At 41.9% G+C, this 19,424-nt stretch overlaps 1 protein-coding gene across 4 annotated transcripts in view; it reads left to right on the top strand.

Moving 5' to 3' along the window:
- Positions 1-19,424, top strand: part of ALCAM (activated leukocyte cell adhesion molecule) — a 154,039-nt gene that overhangs the window by 105,653 nt on the left and 28,962 nt on the right. For 3 of the 4 annotated variants that reach the window (XM_063305588.1, XM_063305586.1, XM_063305589.1), the window contains exons 7-11: positions 1,068-1,195; positions 1,565-1,694; positions 15,454-15,566; positions 17,929-18,064; positions 18,469-18,596. In XM_063305588.1, coding sequence (XP_063161658.1) covers positions 1,068-1,195; positions 1,565-1,694; positions 15,454-15,566; positions 17,929-18,064; positions 18,469-18,596 — 635 coding nt within the window. Of the gene's footprint in view, positions 1-1,067; positions 1,196-1,564; positions 1,695-15,453; positions 15,567-17,928; positions 18,065-18,468; positions 18,601-19,424 lie in introns of all 4 variants that reach the window. The other variant, XM_063305587.1, reaches the window with a different exon arrangement.

Below are 19,424 nucleotides of genomic sequence, written 5' to 3'. Positions count from 1 at the left end.
AATTTATTTATAGCACTGATAATCATACATTGTTCAGATACTTTTAAAATAAAACCTGAAAGATGAAAGCAATTTAACTATTATTTGTGTAGAACAGCTGCTGTTTTTACTATTGAAAAGGTCATTGATTTACAGAGGTGGGAGATACATTTATTTTATTCATGTTTTAAAGGACTGTATGTTTTCTTTCTTGACAGTACACTGAAATTGTTTCAGTTTTATCAGGTTTCCAATAATGGAATGCAACATTTATGCAAAACTATATATGTCTAAAAATGTGCATGAAAATGCCCATATCCATAAAAATCATTTCCAAGTGCATTATATCAACCATATATATGCAGTTTTTATACAGATTTTTAAAAGGTGTACAAGTTAATGTGGAAACAGGGTAATTTAAATTCAGTTAAAAAATTGGTACAGCCACATTCTACAAAACTAAAATGTATTAAATCATAAGTAGCTATATATTGGAGAGCCAGTTTGGTCTAGTGGTTAAGGCACCAGTTTAGAAATCAGGAGACTGTGAGTTCTAGTCCCATCTAAGACACAAAGCCAGCTGGGTGACCTTGGGCCAATCGTTCTCTCTCAGCCCTAGGAAGAAGGCAATGGCAAACCATTTCTGAAATCTTGCCAAGGAGATTGCGGGAACTTGTCCAGGCAATCCCAAGGGTCAACACTGACTCAAAGTCACCAAAAATAAAGGCTATATATGAATCTTTCCTTCCAAGATTCTGAAATGCAGTAAGGTTCTTCAGTGATGTTTCACATGTATGCTGTATATGCAACTGCTAAACAGGTGGTGGTAATATAAGACTTGTTCGCACCATTTGGAGAGGAAATGTAGAAGGGCTGAATCAAGACTGTCAAGCAAACAGGTGATTTGCCAGTTATGACCACCACATATTTTGCCAAGGTGACCTAAAGCTAGCCCCAGCATTCTTTATTTGGCATAAAGTTCTTGATGCATATAGCTTCACTGCCCTTGCTTCATACAGATTTATGTTACCCTCTCTGATGTATTTGGGAAAGAGTCAGATTATTAACTGGTTGATGTTCCTTTACAGATCCCACAGAAAAGGTTCAGATTGAGATCCTTTCAGAGAGAAATACCATTAAGGAAGGTGACAACATTACCCTAAAATGTTCAGGAAATGGTAATCCTCCACCTCAGGAGTTCTTATTTTTCATCCCTGTAAGTGTTGCCTATCTGTAAAGCCTAAATCTTGGGGGAGGGACAATTTGGTTTAGACAGGAGGGTGTCTTTTTCATGCTATTCTGTTTTTGTATCACTTGTTTAATTAATCAGTCCCACATCTTTCCATTCCTACCTCCCAGTTATTTTTAGTTCTCCTCTAAATTTCATTCAGTTTTACTTTTTAAATTTGTACTAGTGCACTCTGTGACATCATAAATTGTACTTAAAAGTTAGCAAGATGACTGGAGTAAGAGACTCACAGTAACACAAAAAAATCTGAAAGCATAAGTAAACTTCTACAGAAAACATAAACAGACATCTTGTTTTCCTATATTACAAACTTTTCCATTCAACCTTTTTTTTAAGGGAGAGCCTGAACCAATTCAAAGTTCCAGTCTTTATATACTGACCGATGTAAGAAGAAATGCAACAGGGGAATACAGATGTTCTCTGACTGATGAAAGTTTGATGGATTCCACTACAGTTACAGTACATTGTAAGTCATTCTCCTTCATTCCTTCTTACACTTGTATATCATTTTATAATATGTGCCAATCAGTGTTTTTGCCATACTCTTTGTCTCTTGATAAAATCATATATGGATGTTTCGATCAGGGCCAGGCCAAGACTTTTTAAAAATTCATATCTGAGACTTATTTTAAAAGTTCAGAAGTGTGGTTTGTTCCATTCATCTTTTTGTTTTTTTCTCTTTCATCTCTTAACGATCCTGGGTAGCTGTGGTTGATTAGCTGCCTTAAGGAGTTGGCACAAGCTGTAGCCTTTAGGGAACTCCTCTTGAAATGAGGGAGTCATGATCCAGTTTCAGTAAAAACTAGCCCTAGGTATAGATAGGACTTAATCTGGCCTATATGTTCCCTGTCCAGGGTCCAGTTATACCTGATCCTCCTCTTCCCAAAAACAACAACCTTAGTCTTAGATTTGTTGATGTGTGCAACACATGCTAATCATTTGTAGCAGTCTTCTCATTCCTACTTGGGTATGTGACATCGGTACCATATCATCTGCGTAAAGCAGTATATTTACATGTTTATTTTTTATTTTAGGCATATGTGTATCCATTAAATATAAAAACTTTGAGATGTCACGTATATATAAATTAAACAAAATAGGGGCCAGTATGCATCCTTGTCTGACGCCTTTGTGAGTATTAATAGTCCCTGTTAAGGAACCATTTGCTTCAGTACATACCCTTAGGCAGGAATTTGAATATAATGTCTTAATTAGAGAGAGGAGTCTAGGTTCCATCCATATCTGTTAATTTCTTCCAAAGGAGGTCCCTGTTTATTGAGTCAAATGCTGCACTAAGATCAATGAAAGTTGTATACAGTTGATTCCCATTAGCTGTGTATTTGTCTATTAAGTTGTGTAAGATAAAACAATCATCAGTGTCTAAAACCAGCTTGCTCTTTGGGTAGCAGGTCCTTTTCAATCACCCAATCCTCCATCTTATATAAAAGATATTTAGCATACAATTTAGCTTCAATATCAATTAGACTGATTGATTGATAATTAGAGGGGTCACCCTTATCCCCCTTTTTATAGATGGGATCATGATAGAGAGCTCCCAACCAGCTGGAATTTGGCAGGAGTTGTTTATGTGGGTAAATAAGCCTGCAAGTAGGGGAGCCCACCAATTAATGTATCCTTTAAATAATTCAGGGGGAAGAAGATCTAAAAGTATATAACAGTAAAATTATTCCAATGATCACATATGGTACAGAATTGTGGGGTCACTTAAATGTCCCTTTGTTCGAACGGATACAGTTCTCTTTTCTGAAATGCATCTTGGGGGTGGATAAGTCAACACCAACTCGAGCAGTAAGAGCAGAGTTAGGTATAGCCCCCATACAAAGCCACTCAGTAACAAAAGTATTTAATTATTTAATTATTGGCTGAAGATCCTGTCCATGGAGTCAAACAGATTACCCAAGCTGTCATGTTCATTGTTTCGCTGTGTCTGTACATCGTAACGGTTTGCATGCCAGAGCGCTGACGCGCGTTCCTAGCTGGGCGGGAACTGCTGATAAACCTTGCACCGAGTGCTATATCTCTCTGCGCTAAGCAGGAATGTGTTTGGGTTATCTTTTTGTGTCAAGGTCTTTTTGCCTGTTGATCAGCAGAACTCGTTAGGAGCACCTGGGAATGTGAATTTGAGACGATTGAAGGGGGGGTGGGACTCTTTGTAACGGGGCTATTTAGTTTGATTTTAGGCATGCTTTTCTCATTCTCAGCTTTCTTTGTGTTTGCACTCTACCCTTAATAAAATCAGAACTTAAACTTTGCTTTTGAGTCTGAGTACTTTATTGGGAGAGGCATTCATTACATAAAGCTGAGAATCACTTTAAAATACCTCGCTAGTCTCTACCAAGAAATTTTCTTGCGAAAGAAGAAGTTAGCAATGGAAGATTCGAAACAGGAGTCCACAGGGTTCGGAGAAGCGACTAGACAGCTCCTCAAGTCGGCATTCCCAAGCCGGGATCCGAGCCCCCTCCCTTCTCACCTCGCCCGCTACCCGGGGGATTCCATCTCCAGCCCGGAGTTGGGTGCATCAGTGGAGGGGGGAGAAACGCAACAACCCGTAACAACTGGCTCCCCTCCTCTGGAGATGATGTGGGATATGATGGGGGAACCCCGACCGGGGACGTCTCACATGTCTTGGAGACTCCATTACCCCCTGACTCCTGAAGTGGAGTCTACAACGGTGGTGGCGGGATGACAGCCCGAGGCTCAGCGACAGGAAGAAGCTGTCACGCCCGAAAGGATAAGAGTGATAGAGGCGAAGCTGGAATCGATTGAATACATGTTGAAATCGATTTCTTTGGCAATGGGTGGCCAGGTGAGAGGCGATGGGAGTCCAGGTCCCCATCCACCATCCACCATCCCCCCTCCCCCGTCGCAGATGCCGAGAGGCTGCGGACGGCCGCTTGACACATCCCCGCCATGGAGGGGTCCGCCGTCAGTGTCCAGGGGGGCGCCTGCTCTTGCCGCAGCCGGAGGGGTCGCGAAGGACTTTTCCGTTAAGTTTGATGGTGACCCTACCAAGTTATCCTTCCTCACCAATGCCACGAGCTACATGGAACAATTCGAGCATTGCTTTGCGTCGGAAAAGACTAAAATCACGGCAATGGCCACGAAGCTTAAGGGCAGGGCAGCTGACTGGTATGTACAGTTAACTGAGGCAAAAGCCCCTGAACTTGGCTCTTTTAACAATTTTTTAACCACCTTAAGGCGATATTTTGAAGATCCACTTGCTAAGGCTAGAGCCAAGGAGGCTCTGAAAGATCTCGTTCAGGGCCACAAGTCAGTTGCTGACTATGCCCTAGAATTCAAAGTCTTGGCGGGAAAAGTGCCCGAGTGGTCAGAAGTGACTTTAGTGGATAGATTTAAAGATGGGCTCAATCGAGACGTTCTGAAGTGGGTGCTGGGCAGAGATGATCCAGAATCGCTACATGATTGGATCTGTCTAGCCAGTAAGGCTGAACATGCCCAGCGGACCTACATGCAAGCCAGACGGCATGACAGACCACCTTCCATGGGGAAGGGACCCCAACAGGGAGCCGCAGCAGCATGGGACGACGAAAAACAACGCCGGTATGCCCGTGAGCAATGCATCAGATGCGGCAAAGCAGGACACCGGGCCGCAGACTGCCAGAAGGGCAAGCCTGCAGAGCGCCCGCCAAAGGTGCCACAAAAGGCACCTACCCCCGTCGACTGACTGTGGCCAAGGCAGCGGCGGATGAGGAGGAGGATGTCTACATGACAGGAGACGCACAAACTGCCTCAGAACAACCGGCGGGAAACGACTTCCACCTGCCTTAAACAGCGACGATGGGCAGGTGGTGGAGGATGGGCGTGAGGATGACCTGGTGAGTGCTGACTGCCCCATTTTAGCTGTGAAGGTCAAGATGGGCTCCCGTACCAGAACTGCCGAAGTTTGGGCTTTGATCGACTGAGGGTGCTCCAGATGTCTAATCCACCCTGACCTAGTGGCCGCATTGGAGTTAGCTTGCTTTCCCCTCCAGCAGCCACTGGTTTTTACCCAATTGGATGGATCTACGGCAGGTGTAGGCCAGCGACACAGTTCACTGGCTCGGTAGCATTGCACATGGGCAGCCACAAGGAGACTTTGAAATTTATTGTAGCGCCAGTGGGGAACCCGCTGGTAGTCCTGGGGATTCCCTGGTTGGCTAGCCTCAACCCCTACATCAATTGGGCACACCGGACTGTCACTTTTGCAGACGGGTTTTATCAAGCCCCAGTACCCAAAAGGTCCCTGACTGTGGGGGTGGGGTGGGCTGAAATTGTCGAACCCCAGCCCTCCTGGCTGTCTATGGACGATTTACCTACCCAATACCAGTACTTGGCGGATGTATTTGGGGAGGTTGAGGCGGACCAATTGCCCCCCCACCGCAAAACCGACTGTGCCCTAGAACTGCTTCCAGACACACAGTTGCCTAAACCAAAGATCTATGCAATGACCCAGAAGGAACTTTCTGCGTTATGCAATTTCATTGACAAAAACCTTGCCAGGGGTTTCATCGAACCGGCTAACTCGCTGGTTGGGGCTCCCATGCTTTTCCGCAAAAAGAAGGATGGCACGCTTAGACTTTGCACAGACTACCGCGGGTTGAATTCGGTCTCGATTTCCACCAAGTACCCTTTGCCCCTTATGAAGGACATGTTAGCCCACTTGTCCACTGGTAAAGTCTTCTCCAAGCTCGACCTCCGCGAAGCGTACTTCCGCATTCGCATTCGGGAGGGGGATGAGTGGAAAACAGCATTTAACTGTCCCTTGGGTTCTTTTCAGCACAAAGTCCTACCTTTTGGTTTGGCAGGGGCCCCGGGTGTTTTCATGCAATTGATAAATGAAGTGTTACATGATCATTTGTTCAAGGGGGTCTTGGTCTACTTGGATGATGTCCTCATTTATACTGAAACGGAGGAAGAGCACGAGCGGCTCTTAAAACAAGTATTGACCAAGCTCAGAAAAGCTAAGCTGTATGCAAAACTTTCCAAATGTGAATTTCATAAGACTCAGCTTGACTATCTAGGTTACCGAGTCTCTGACAGGAGTATTGAGATGGATCCTGCTAAGGTTCAGGCAGTTCTACATTGGGAGCGCCCCCGAACTCGGCGACAGCTTCAAAGTTTTTGGGGGTTCGCCAACTTTTACCGCAGTTTCGTCCAGGGGTTCGTGGAAATTGCGTTGCCCCTCACCGATTTACTGCGCACCAAGGGGCTGGGGGAGACGCGTAATGTGAAAAACCCAGGGGCAGTGCTTAACTGGTCTCCTGCCTGTCAAACCGCTTTTGATAAGTTGAAAGCCCTCTTTACCGCTGAGCCCATTTTGTCACACCCTGATCCTGAATGACCCTTTGTTGTCCAGGTTGATGCTTCTGATTTTTCTATTGGGGCTATTTTGCTTCAAAAAGATTCTAGTGGGCACTTAAAGCCTTGCGCTTATCTTTCCCATAAATTTTCTGAGGCTGAGTGCCATTGGCATGTTTGGGAAAAGGAAGCGTTCACTGTGAAGGCTGCCTTAGAGACTTGGCATCACATTTTGGAGTGGGCTAAGTGCCCTTTTGAGGTTTGGACAGATCATAGAAACCTGGAAGCGCTCCGCACTCCCCGGTGTCTCAGCCCTATGCAGATCCGCTGGGCTCAATTTTTTAGCCACTTCGATTTCCAACTGAAATTCATCCCAGGGAAAAAGAATGTTTTGGCTGAAGCTCTGTCCCGTTTGCCCCAGGACTCAGGACCGGTGTCCGATGTTGGCACCATCCTCACAGAACCTCAATTGGGTTTGGTCGCTGTCACTCGAAGCAGGTCCCGGGCACAAGCACCTTCCACCTCCCAACCCACGCCACAACCGTCACGGACTGGGGCCCCTCCTAAACAGAAGCGCCTCCAGATTCCTGGTCAGTTGCACGCTGATTTTGTCTCCGCTTTAACATCTGATCTCTGGTTCTTAGCAAATAAAGACAAGGTTTCTTTTGAGCATGACCTGGCTTGGGTGGGGGACCGGTTGTACGTCCCGGACTCTCAGCGGGCTGCTGTACTCAGCCGTTCTCATGACAGCAAACTGGCTGGTCATTTTGGCTTTGTCAAGACCCTACATTTGATTCGCCGGCAGTTTTGGTGGCGGACCCTGCGACGTGACGTCAAAGACTACGTCGCTTCTTGCCCTGTTTGTGCCATGTCCAAACGACAGCCTGGCAAACCTCAGGGTCTTCTGCAACCAGTTGCTAACCCCTCTCACCCTTGGGAGGAGATTTCTATGGATTTCATTGTGGATCTGCCCCCCAGCCAACGGAAAACTGTCATTTGGGTGGTCAAGGATTACTTCTCAAAGCAAGCCCATTTCGTTCCCTGTGTGTCCGTTCCCTCCGCGCAACAACTTGCACGGCTGTTCCTCGTACATGTCTACCGTCCCCACAGATGCTCCTCCCATTTGGAGACTGACAGAGGAACACAATTTACTTCTAAGTTCTGGAAGGCTTTTTTGAAGTTGATTGGCACTGAACAGGCATTGTCCACCTCTTCGCATCCCCAGACTGACGGATCTACTGAGGTCCTTAATACCATCCTTGAGCAATTTCTTAGGTCCTATGTTAACTACCACCAGGACAATTGGGTGGACTTATTGCCTTTCGCTGAGGTGGCGTATAACAATGATGTTCATCAGAGTATTGGCCAAACCCCCTTTCAGGTTGTTTCTGGGTGGGAATTTGTTCCCGTTCCCGAGCTTCCACAACCCCCCTCCCCTGCCGTGTCTGCCTGCGACTGGGGTGCTCGGCTGGCTGATTCCTGGCTGGTCATTAAGCAGGCTCTCACTGATGCTCAGGCTTCTTACAAGAGCCATGCTGACAAGCACTGCTCCATGCAGCACGCTTTTCAGGTTGGGGACCTTGTTTACCTTTCCACCAGGTTTATCAAGTCCCCTCAACCATCCAGAAAACTCGCTCCTAACTTAATTGGTCCCTTTCCTATCACTGACGTTATCAATCCTGTCACTGTTCGTTTGGATTTATCACATAATTTGAAGTGTTTGCACCCTGTCTTTCATTGCAGCTTACTTAAGCCTGTTCATGACTCTGCTCTCTGGCATCCACGACCTCCCTCTCCTGCTCCTGTCATGATTGACGGACAGCAGCACTTCGAGGTCAAGGAAGTTCTGGACTCTCGCAAGCTTCGAGGCACCCTGCAGTATCTTGTTCGCTGAAAACACTTCCCCCACCCCGAGTGGGTCCCTGCTCGAGTCGCTGCTCCTGATTTAGTGCAACGTTTTCATGTTAATTACCCTTCCAAGCCTTCTGCTTAGTTTTCTGGGGGGGGCAGTATGTCATGTTCATCGTTTCGATGTGTCTGTACATCGTAACGGTTCGCATGCCAGAGCGCTGATGCGCATTCCTAGCTGGGAGGGAGCTACTGATAAACCTTGCACCGAGTGCTATATCTCTCTGCGCTAAGCAGGAATGTGTTTGGCTTATCTTTTTGTGTCAAGGTCTTTTTGCCCGTTGATCAGAACTCGTTAGGAGCACCTGGGAATGTGAATTTGAGACGATTGAAGGGGGGGGACTCTGTTTGTAACGGGGCTATTTAGTTTGATTTTAGGCGTGCTTTTCTCATTCTCAGCTTTTTTTGTGTTTGCACTCTACCCTTAATAAAATCAGAACGTAAACTTTGCTTTTGAGTCTGAGTACTTTATTGGGAGAGGCATTCATTTGTTTTGAAAAGCAGATGCAAAGTATGGTTTCTCATGATTGGGCACCCCGACTCACCAATATCACTTCACAATATGGATTTTCAATTCATTTTCTAGTTCAGTAAGATTTGAAGGCCAAGAAAAACTTCAAACAAAGGGTTCTGGATGTGGCTGCCCAGAAGGACATAGCATCCCTTAAATACCTGAAGGCCTTGAAGTGGCTGGCCCAACACAAATCAGTCTTTCAATTAGAAAAGTATTTAACAACTTCCTTGCCCCAATATCTCAGAAGAGCCTTTACTAGAGCTTGTTTTGACCAGTTAGACTCTATGGTAAGATATGGGAGGTTCCAAGGAATTCCATACGAAGAAAGATTATGTATTTGTGGCTCCCCAGGTGTTGAAGATACCACACATATCTTATTTGACTGTAAATTATACTCTGTAGAAAGGACTGACCACTTAGATTTATATTTAAAAAACAAAAAATACTGGAGCAGCCAGCAGAAACTTCCTTATTTTTTACAGGGTAAGAACCAGCTCATTACCAGCAAGACTGCACTCTTCATATCAAAGGCAATCTTAAAGAGCACAGATTACTTAGATCAGATTGGAGTTGACTGTAGGGGTGATGGTTTGATATGAATCTGTATTACAGTTTTATTTGTATCTACTCATTTTTATGTGTATGCTTATAATGGCTTTTATGTTCTTTCATATTTGATATGGTCAAAAGACTAAATCAATAAAGCATCTATCTTTCATCTCTAATGTTCTGATTTTGTTTTTAACTAATTAATTGGCATTCAAATTTCATGTGGAATATAAAGATTCTCTTATTTTCCAATCTTTAACATTTGGATTGCTTAAAGCATAAATAAAGGGAACAAATATCATATTACTCCACAGTTAAAATGTGGTGGTCTTGTTTTGGAGGAGGGGGAAGGAAGAGATCGATCTCAGAGTTAAGGCATAAGGACTGTAATTGTCAGACACACAAGATTTATGGTTAGGGATAGTCCATTGCAAGGGGCTGCCCTCAGTTATTATTTTCCTGCATTTTAATGTTTCTAGAGGTCAGGAAATACTGATATAGGTGCACTTGCTTATGAGTATAATCCTACTTTTCCTATTAGGATTCCTTTATTATAGGGCAAATAGACGAATGGGAAAAATGTCTGGCTCTTAAAATAATGCCTGATGTGCTAACCCCCATTTGCCACATGACATGAAAAGATACAGAGAAAATTCATGGGCCAATTTAATAAAATACACTATAGAAAAAATTGTCATGAGGGCTTTGGGTTCATAGGAAATAATTCAGACAAAAACTCTCACTTCCTAACCTCATCTAGAGTGGGATAAGAATGTGGCAGATTTATTTCTACTTGTGCTGATATACCTGTAGGTTTTCTCTCAGATGGACATTTTAATTGCTTAATTATATCGGATTTAGTTGATTTATCAATAGATCTGTCAGTATGCTTATCAATAAAAGTGTATTTCTGAAGGGAAAAAAAACCCTGTTTTTAGTTTGTACATGCTCGTATCAAAATAGCCACATCCTTAAAAGAGATTTTAAAATACAAAAACAAATTATACCTTTGTACGGAAGGGTTTGTTTCTTAACGCTCACCACTTGTATTTTGTATGTTTTCCTGGCCAGGATTTACAAATTGCTTTTGCTCACACTCCAAAAATAATGGGTGGAGCAGGACATCCTTAACTGAACTATAAATTTAAAATGTTTAACTTTATTATTGTTTGGTCATAAATTTAATAATTTTCCTCTTCTGCCACATCCAGAATTATTATTTGGTAACAACTATTGAAAGGAATTATTTTTAAACAAGCAATGCGCAGAAGTGGAAGAAGACAATAGAATAGGAAGGACAAGAGACCTCTTCCAGAAAATTAGAAACATTGGAGGTAAATTCCAGGCAAAAATGGGTATGATCAAAAACAAAGATGGCAAGGACCTAACAGAAGAAGAAGAGATCAAGAAAAGGTGGCAAGAATATACAGAAGACCTGTATAGGAAGGATAACAATATCGGGGATAGCTTTGACGGTGTGGTCGGTGAGCTAGAGCCAGACATCCTGAAGAGTGAGGTTGAATGGGCCTTAAGAAGCATTGCTAATAACAAGGCAACAGGAGACGACGGCATCCCAGCTGAACTGTTCAAAAACTTGCAAGATGATGCTGTCAAGGTAATGCATGCTATATGCCAGCAAATTTGGAAAACACAAGAATGGCCATCAGATTGGAAAAAATCAACTTATATCCCCATACCAAAAAAGGGAAACACTAAAGAATGTTCAAGCTATCGAACAGTGGCACTCATATCACATGCCAGTAAGGTAATGCTCAAGATCCTGCAAGGTAGACTTCAGCAGTTCATGGAGCGAAAATTGCCTGATGAACAAGCTGGGTTTAGAAAAGGCAGAGGAACTAGGGACCAAATTGCCAATATCCGCTGGATAATAGAAAAAGCCCAGGGAGTTTCAGAAAAACATCTATTTCTGTTTTATTGACTATTCTAAAGCCTTTGACTGTGTGGACCATAACAAATTGTGGCAAGTTCTTAGTGGTATGGGGATACCAAGTCATCTTGTGTGCCTCCTGAAGAATCTGTATAACGACCAAGTAGCAACAGTAAGAACAGACCACGGAACAACGGACTGGTTTAAGATTGGGAAAGGAGTACGGCAGGGCTGTATACTCTCACCCTACCTATTCAACTTGTACGCAGAACACATCATGCGACAAGCTGGCCTTGAGGAATCCAAGGCTGGAGTTAAAATCTCTGGATGAAACATTAACAATCTCAGATATGCAGATGATACCACTTTGATGGCTGAAAGTGAAGAGGAACTGAGGAGCCTTATGATGAAGGTGAAAGAAGAAAGTGCAAAAGCTGGTTTGCAGCTAAACCTCAAAAAAACCAAGATTATGGCAACCAGCTTGATTGATAACTGGCAAATAGAGGGAGAAAATGTAGAAGCAGTGAAAGACTTTGTATTCCTAGGTGCAAAGATTACTGCAGATGCTGACTGCAGTCAGGAAATCAGAAGATGCTTAATCCTTGGGAGAAGAGCAATGACAAATCTCGATAAAATAGTTAAGAGCAGAGACATCACACTGACAACAAAGGCCCGCATAGTTAAAGCAATGGTGTTCCCTGTAGTAACATGGCTGCGAGAGCTGGACCATAAGGAAAGCTGAGCGAAGGAAGATCGATGCTTTTGAACTGTGGTGTTGGAGGAAAATTCTGAGAGTGCCTTGGACTGCAAGAAGATCAAACCAGTCCATCCTCCAGGAAATAAAGCCAGACTGCTCACTTGAGGGAATGATATTAAAGGCAAAACTGAAATACTTTGGCCACATAATGAGAAGACAGGACACCCTGGAGAAGATGCTGATGCTAGGGAGAGTGGAAGGCAAAAGGAAGAGGGGCCGACCAAGGGCAAGGTGGATGGATGATATTCTAGAGGTGACGGACTCGTCCCTGGGGGAGCTGGGGGTGTTGACGACCGACAGGAAGCTCTGGTGTGGGCTGGTCCATGAAGTCACGAAGAGTCGGAAGCGACTAAACAACAAATTGAAAGTTCCTGGGAGTTGCACCGAAGCTTTCAGGGGCTACATGCAGCCTTTGGGCCCCACACTGTACACTTCTCACACACATACATACACACTTTTCTGCTATTGTTATATCAGGAGCACCATTTACTCAATTCAATACTGCAGCTCTATTTTATATGGAGTTAATATTAATTTGGAAGTAGATTTATTATAGGAAAATAAATGAGAATCTCAAGTTATTTAAGTATGATTCAAGAAGATGAAGGTAAAAGGTGAATAAAATTGGGTAATGCATTAAAGAGAAACTGAAAAGACAACCATTTAGGGGAAAAAAGTGTGATTCATTTTTACTCTTGATGTATTTTGATAGGTTTAACATTTTAACTGTTTCTTAGAAAAAGTTTCAGATCCAACCTTAAATTTGTTGTGTTTATCCAAAAGATGTAGAGGTGATGGTAAACGAACTCTTTTCTTCACACTCATTGATTACAAAAAAATGCTTGTGGCATATTAAATAGAGTAAAGCACCTAATAACAAAAAGAATGCTGCTTGTTTGTTTCTTTATCAAATTTCTCTGCCGCTTATCTCGTACACAACGACTCTGGGCGGCTTACAGATAATAAAATAACAGTGAATAAAAAGAGTACAATATAAAATCAATACAATATAAATATACATAAATATCAATAAAAATATAAAAATACCAGATATAACATGTAAAATTCAAGATGACAGTAGGGTTTTATACTTGGCATGATCACAGTACCAAGCACCCCCAAGAATGGCTATACCCCCTCCCATCCCAAGTGAGGTGGCATAGCCATGTTTTTACCCCCTTCCAGAAGGCTGGGAGAGTGGGGGCCTGTCTTACCTCCAGGGATAAGCTGTTCCACAGGGCAGTGCGATGGCAGAGAAGACCCTCCTCTTGGACGCTGCCAATTGGCAATCCTTCATGGACAGGGTCTGTACCATGCCCTCTCTACCTGACCAGATGGGACAGGTCAATGTGATGGGGGTGAGGTGGTTCCTCAGGTAACCTGGACCCATGCAATGTAGGGCTTTAAAGGTGATAACCAACACCTTGAACTGAACCTGGAAACAAACTGGTACCCAATGCAGCTCGCGCAGCAATGGCATTATATGTGCCCTCCTTGGGGCTCCCAAGACTGCCTGCGCAGCCACATTATGGACCAGCTGCAGCTTCTGGATACTCTTAAAGGGTAGCCCCATGAACAGCACATTACAGTAGTCTATGCAGGAGATGACCAGGGCATGAGTGACCATTCAGGGGGACTCCCGATCCAGGAAGGGACAGAGCTGGTGCACAACATGAAGTTATGCAAAGGCTTCCTTGGCCACAGCTGCCACCTGCTCTTCAAGCAGGAGCTATGAGTCCAGGAGAACCCCCAGTTTCTGCACTGAGTCTGTCTGGGGCAGTACAACCCCATCCAGAAGCAAAGATGGTAAGTTCCCGGATACCCGGGAGCCCCTGACCTACAGCCACTCCATCTTGCCAGGGTTCAGCTGAAGCCTGTTGTTCCCCCTCCAGATCCCTACAGCCTCCAGGCACTGAGAGAGGGTGGCCATAGCGTCACTTACATCACCCGGGATAGAGATGTATAGTTGAATAACATCAGCGTACTGATGATACCTCATCCCGTGGCGACAGATGATCTCACCCAGCAGTTTCATGTAGATGTTAAAAAGGAGCGGAGAGAGCACCAAACCCTGCGGCACCCCACAAAGGAGGGGTCGCTGACCAGAACTCTTGCTCCCTATCAACACCGATTGGAACCAGCCCTGGAGGAAGGAGGCGAACCAGCGTAAAACCATGCCACTCACCCTCACCTCCCTGAGCTGCCCCAAGAGGATACCATGGTTGATTGTATCAAAAGCCTCTGAGAGGTCAAGAAACTGGCAAAGAGGATTAAAATTATAATAGGGAGGAGGGACAATATTTAGTTATTTGTCTTTGGTGAAAAACTCTGTCTTGGGGTTTCTTCTTTATTTTTTCAAGTGGGGGAAAATTGTGTTAGATGGGAATGTTATATTTCAAGTTGAACTGGACTATAGAAATAATGTTTACCATAGTTAAAATTGGAGTAAGAGATTGATGTTTCTTTTACGTATATCTTTGCTGTAGAAAGTCGGAAGTTACTCTTTATATATTCTTTTCTATATCTTTCTACACCTTTTAGTTTTTCTTCTGTCTTTTAATTTTCTCTTTCAGTCTTTTTATCTTTTGTCTATATCTTGAAAATATAATAAAGTTGTTCTTTAAAAAAAGTTTTAAGCTAAGATAAGAAAAACAAGCATATAGTATGCCATGTGAACTAAAATTCTAATTCTGACAGTGTGGCAATGCTGAATTAACATGTTTTAACAACAAACCCAGTAAATTTGATGGTGTTGGAGGTGCTTGGTGACTGGATTAATAACTTTAGGATTTTTTCAATTAATTCTGAAGCTGTTGTAGTGCTAAACATATCATGAAAGCAAGGCTGAAGGAGGAGGAAGTTGTGTAAAAATGCCTCTTACTCTTCTAAACATTGTTTCTTTAAAGAAAAATTAAACAGATGGAGTACTTCTTACCATTTTCTCATTTCACATATTATTTTTCTTTACCCCCAAAATCTTTTTAAAGTAAAAAAAAAATGAAATGTTTCATTTTATGTTACTCAATATTTACACACACACACACTCACTCACTCATGCACACACATACATTATATACACACAAATATAGTACATGCAAATATTTCTGCTATATTCTTCTGAAGATTATTTTCAATCCATTTGTGAAAAGTAATTGGTGGAGACTTTGAGAAATTGCAGCTTTAACTGAAATTAACTGAAATTACCAAAGAGTTCTTTTTGCTTTTTTAAAGCTCCCTAAGTAAGCAACATTTATGAGCATGAATCACAATCCTGAATTTCTTCACCACAGATTTGGATTTGTCACTTACTCCCAATGGAGAAGTTATTAAACAGATTGGAGAAGCATTGCCTGTATCCTGTACAATTTCTTCCAGTAGAAATGCTACTGTGTTCTGGCTGAAAGTAAGTATTTTTAACTTGACTGTTCTTAACCAATTCCTTTATCTGGAATGGTGATCCTTTAAAGTTCATAAGGGCCCAAATGGTATGGAGTGCATAGCCTAAGGCCAAAGACCAAATGCAGCCCTCTAAAGTATTGTATACAGATCAAGATGCCCTCCAGACGGTCACTCATACCGTGGTCATCTCCCATGTAGACTATTGCAATGTGCTGTACATAGGGCTACCCTTGAAGAGTATCCGGAAGCTTCAGCTGGTCCAGAATGCAACCGCGCAAGCAGTGATGAGTGCCTCAAGATCAGCACACGTAACACCTTTACTGCACGAGCTGCACTGGTTTCAGTTTGCTTCCAGGTCCATTTCAAGGTGTTGGTTATCACCTTTAAAGCCCTACATGGCACGGGGCCAGACTACCTGAAGGACCATCTCATCTGCATAACGTTGATCCGCCCCACCCAGTTATGCAGGGAGGGCATGCTGCGGATCCCATCAGCAAGGGAGTTTCACTTGGCTGGATCCAGGAGGTGAGCCTTCTCTGTAGTGGCACCCATCCTTTGGAACATGTTGCCCCCTGAAGTGAGGCAGGCCCCTTTGCTCCCGACCTTCCGGAAGGGTTTGAAGACCTGGTTCTGCTGCCTCGCCTGGGATGGGAAGTGCAATAGCTCTTCCTGGGGGTGGTTGGTGAAGTAGAGTTCTCCCTACCGAATGGAAATCTTCCCACTTGGATTTTATATTTATTATTTTAGTATTGTAGATGCTGATTTGGTAATTTTATGTGTTGAGGTTTTAAAGGAGAATTTTATTGTAAACAGCCCAGAGTCCCCCTCTTGGGGGGAGATGGGCAGTAATAGAAATGTGAATAATAAATAAATACAGACTTCAGAACTCTTCCAAAATTGTTTTCTGAATTGTAATGCTTAATATGCAGAAGAATACAGTTATTAAACATGTGCAAAATAATAATATCTGCATTTATTGCAATGTTAAATTTAATTTAATCTTGGAAAAAAGCTTCCTAACTGTTAGAGCAGCTTGACCTAGAACCAGTTAAAGCTGTTAAATGAAGCAATATGGCCCTTTCACTTTAAACAGTGAAACAAAACAACCATGATGCTTCAGTCTGCTCAACTTCCTAGCTGCTTCTCGGTATAACACTTGCACAGAAGCCTCTTCTGGCTTTGGTAAGCTCTGAAAAATGCTGAGATTACTGTAGCTGCAAGGTAGTACTGTCCACTCAGCTATTGCTGCCACCACCTGCCAGATCCAAAGCACCTCCATGTTGGAGACATTTGAAAGGTTTCAAGAAGATCTGAAGTTGAAGCATATTTGCAATTGTCTCTTCCCTTTGATGAAGAAAACCAGGTTGCCTCTGCACTGTGTGCTTCTTCGTTAGAGTAAATCTAAATCACTTTGTTTAGGCCTAGAACTAATTACCCCAAGAGCTGGTGGGCTCCTCTTTACTGGATGTGTTTAAGCAGAGACTAGACATCCAACTGTTGCCTTCAAATTTATTGAAGGAAATTACAAGCCCACCAACATGATGTCTCTCATCCTAAGCATCCTATGCCACGCTGGATAGTACAGTTTCAGAAGTCATATTTGCAATGCTCTTTTAGGTCACACTGATACCTGTCTTTCTTAAAATGTAATTATTATTCTGTAGAAATCTGTTGCAGTCTTGAGTCTTCTTTAAAAATTGGCATTTGTTTATTGGGTGTGATATGCTTATCAAACCACATCAATGAGAGGTTTCTAAGATTTCAGTGATAAAGAAAACTGGACCATCCCAAGTAGAAATCAAAAGGACAACAGTGTGGTTACATCGTTTTCTTTTCAGAAATACATAAGAGCAAGAAGAAAACTCGGTTTTAATTGTTAATTTTCTAGGAGGACAGACTTGAAAGGAAAACATTAACTGGCTTTATTTATTGGCTGAGGAACTAAAAAGTTACTGAATGTGTGTGTGTCTGTGCGTGTGTGAAATGCTTTAGGAGAGGGGATTGCATTGCTATAACCTGTGGAAAGTTCCTATTACAAATATTTGATTGAAAAATAGATATAAATATTTTTATTGATAAATACAGTAATAAGGGTGAAGATGTACTGTATTCATTTCTCTAAAACATAAAAATCAATATATTTTTTTTCCTGAGGACAGGTAACAATGTAAATAGGTGTTGTTTTTATATAGTATTAAATACAGTTTAATTGGAGAATCAAAAAATAAAAATTGTTTGCTAGTACTGTGGTAGCCTGTCCAAAGTGGTTAGCTCAAACTAATCGTATTGAAGGACTTTGTTGTTGTTGTTGTTTCCTTGAAGAAAATAGATTACTATATTTAAGGATATGGACATTTTTTTTACAGGATAATAACAGAATGCGGTCAAGTCCTTCTTTTTCAAGTTTGCAGTACCAAGATGCAGGAAATTACATCTGTGAAACAACTTTACAGGAAGTTGAAGGCTTAAGGAAAAGTCAGATTCTGACACTGATAGTACAAGGTAATGTAGACTCTTACCATCTTGTACTGTTGTTGTGTCTAGTTTGTATGCTGGTACATAATTATGAAATGTCCAGCAGTTGTAAAATACCCACCTAAGTCTAACACTGCAAATAAAAATAAAATTAAAAAGTATTTAGCTAGCTTTTAAGAAATAACAGTATTTTATACAGTTCAGCTTTGTGTGATTTTTAATATATATTCAGTATACACAGACACAGACACACACACACACATATATATATATTCTTTTTTTAAAAATCTGGACATGAATATCTAAATTAATTGCTTTCAGATTTGTACTGTTTAATAATTGTATTTTAATTGGCCTTGAATCCCATGTTTCAGTACTAAGAATGTAGCAATTAATAAATAAATAATCTAAAAATTCTTTTGCATTTTAAGGAAAGCCTCAGATCAAAATGTCAAAGAGAACCAGCACAGATGGATCGTATAAAACTATAGCCTGTCATGTAGAAGGCTTTCCTAAACCTGCAGTACAGTGGACTAGCAGTGGAGGTGTCATAAATAAAGCAAGTAATTTTCTCATTATTTTTTGCATGTTCATTTCAATTTCAGTACATACAGTGTTATTTAAAAATAATTGTTAAAGAAAAAAATAATGTAATGTGTTTTTTATGTATTTATTTAATAAATTTATATGGTTGCCCATCCCATATACATGACTCTGGGCAGATAACAATTAAAAATGGAATAATTGTAAACATAAATAGCATAAAGTAGTAGCTGAGAACATTCACAGCATCCCACAATCAATATAACCAAGAAATGGACTCGCCCATGCTATCAAGGCCTCAGGTTTGATGGCAAAACCAGATTTTTAATGCTTTGTGAAAAGTCATCAGGGTCAGGGCAAGTCTAATCTCACGGATAACGATGTTCCAGAGGGTGGGCGCCATGGCAGAAAAGGCTTTCTTCCTGGGTTCCACCAGACGGCACTCTCTCCCTCTCTTGTTACCTGAACATTATCAATATACAATTTACTGAAGCCACAAAAAAGTAGAAAAGAAAATGAAGGCGTAGTACCGTCTTACAAATACTTGCTTAGAAAATAATTAGAAAAAGTTTATGTATTTAGTTAAAGAATTTACAAGGCCACCCAGCTAATAATTTATGACTCTGGGTGGTATACATAAAAAAACTAAAAAAACAAAAAACAAATCAAACAACAAATAATATAAAAACAGTGAAATAAAGCACAGTCCTATTCATAGCCAAGAGTAGGCACAAGGTTCCCAGCATGTATATTGTCACCAAAACTGCACTGACTTTTCGATAGGGTAATTTTTCTTCTATCTATCTATCTATCTATCTATCTATCTATCTATCTATCTATCTAT

This window comes from Candoia aspera, chromosome 5 (genome assembly GCF_035149785.1).
Source record: "Candoia aspera isolate rCanAsp1 chromosome 5, rCanAsp1.hap2, whole genome shotgun sequence".
Taxonomy (NCBI): Eukaryota; Metazoa; Chordata; class Lepidosauria; order Squamata; family Boidae; genus Candoia; species Candoia aspera.
Note: the sequence above shows the minus strand (reverse complement) of the source record. Positions and strands in the feature narration are given on the sequence as shown.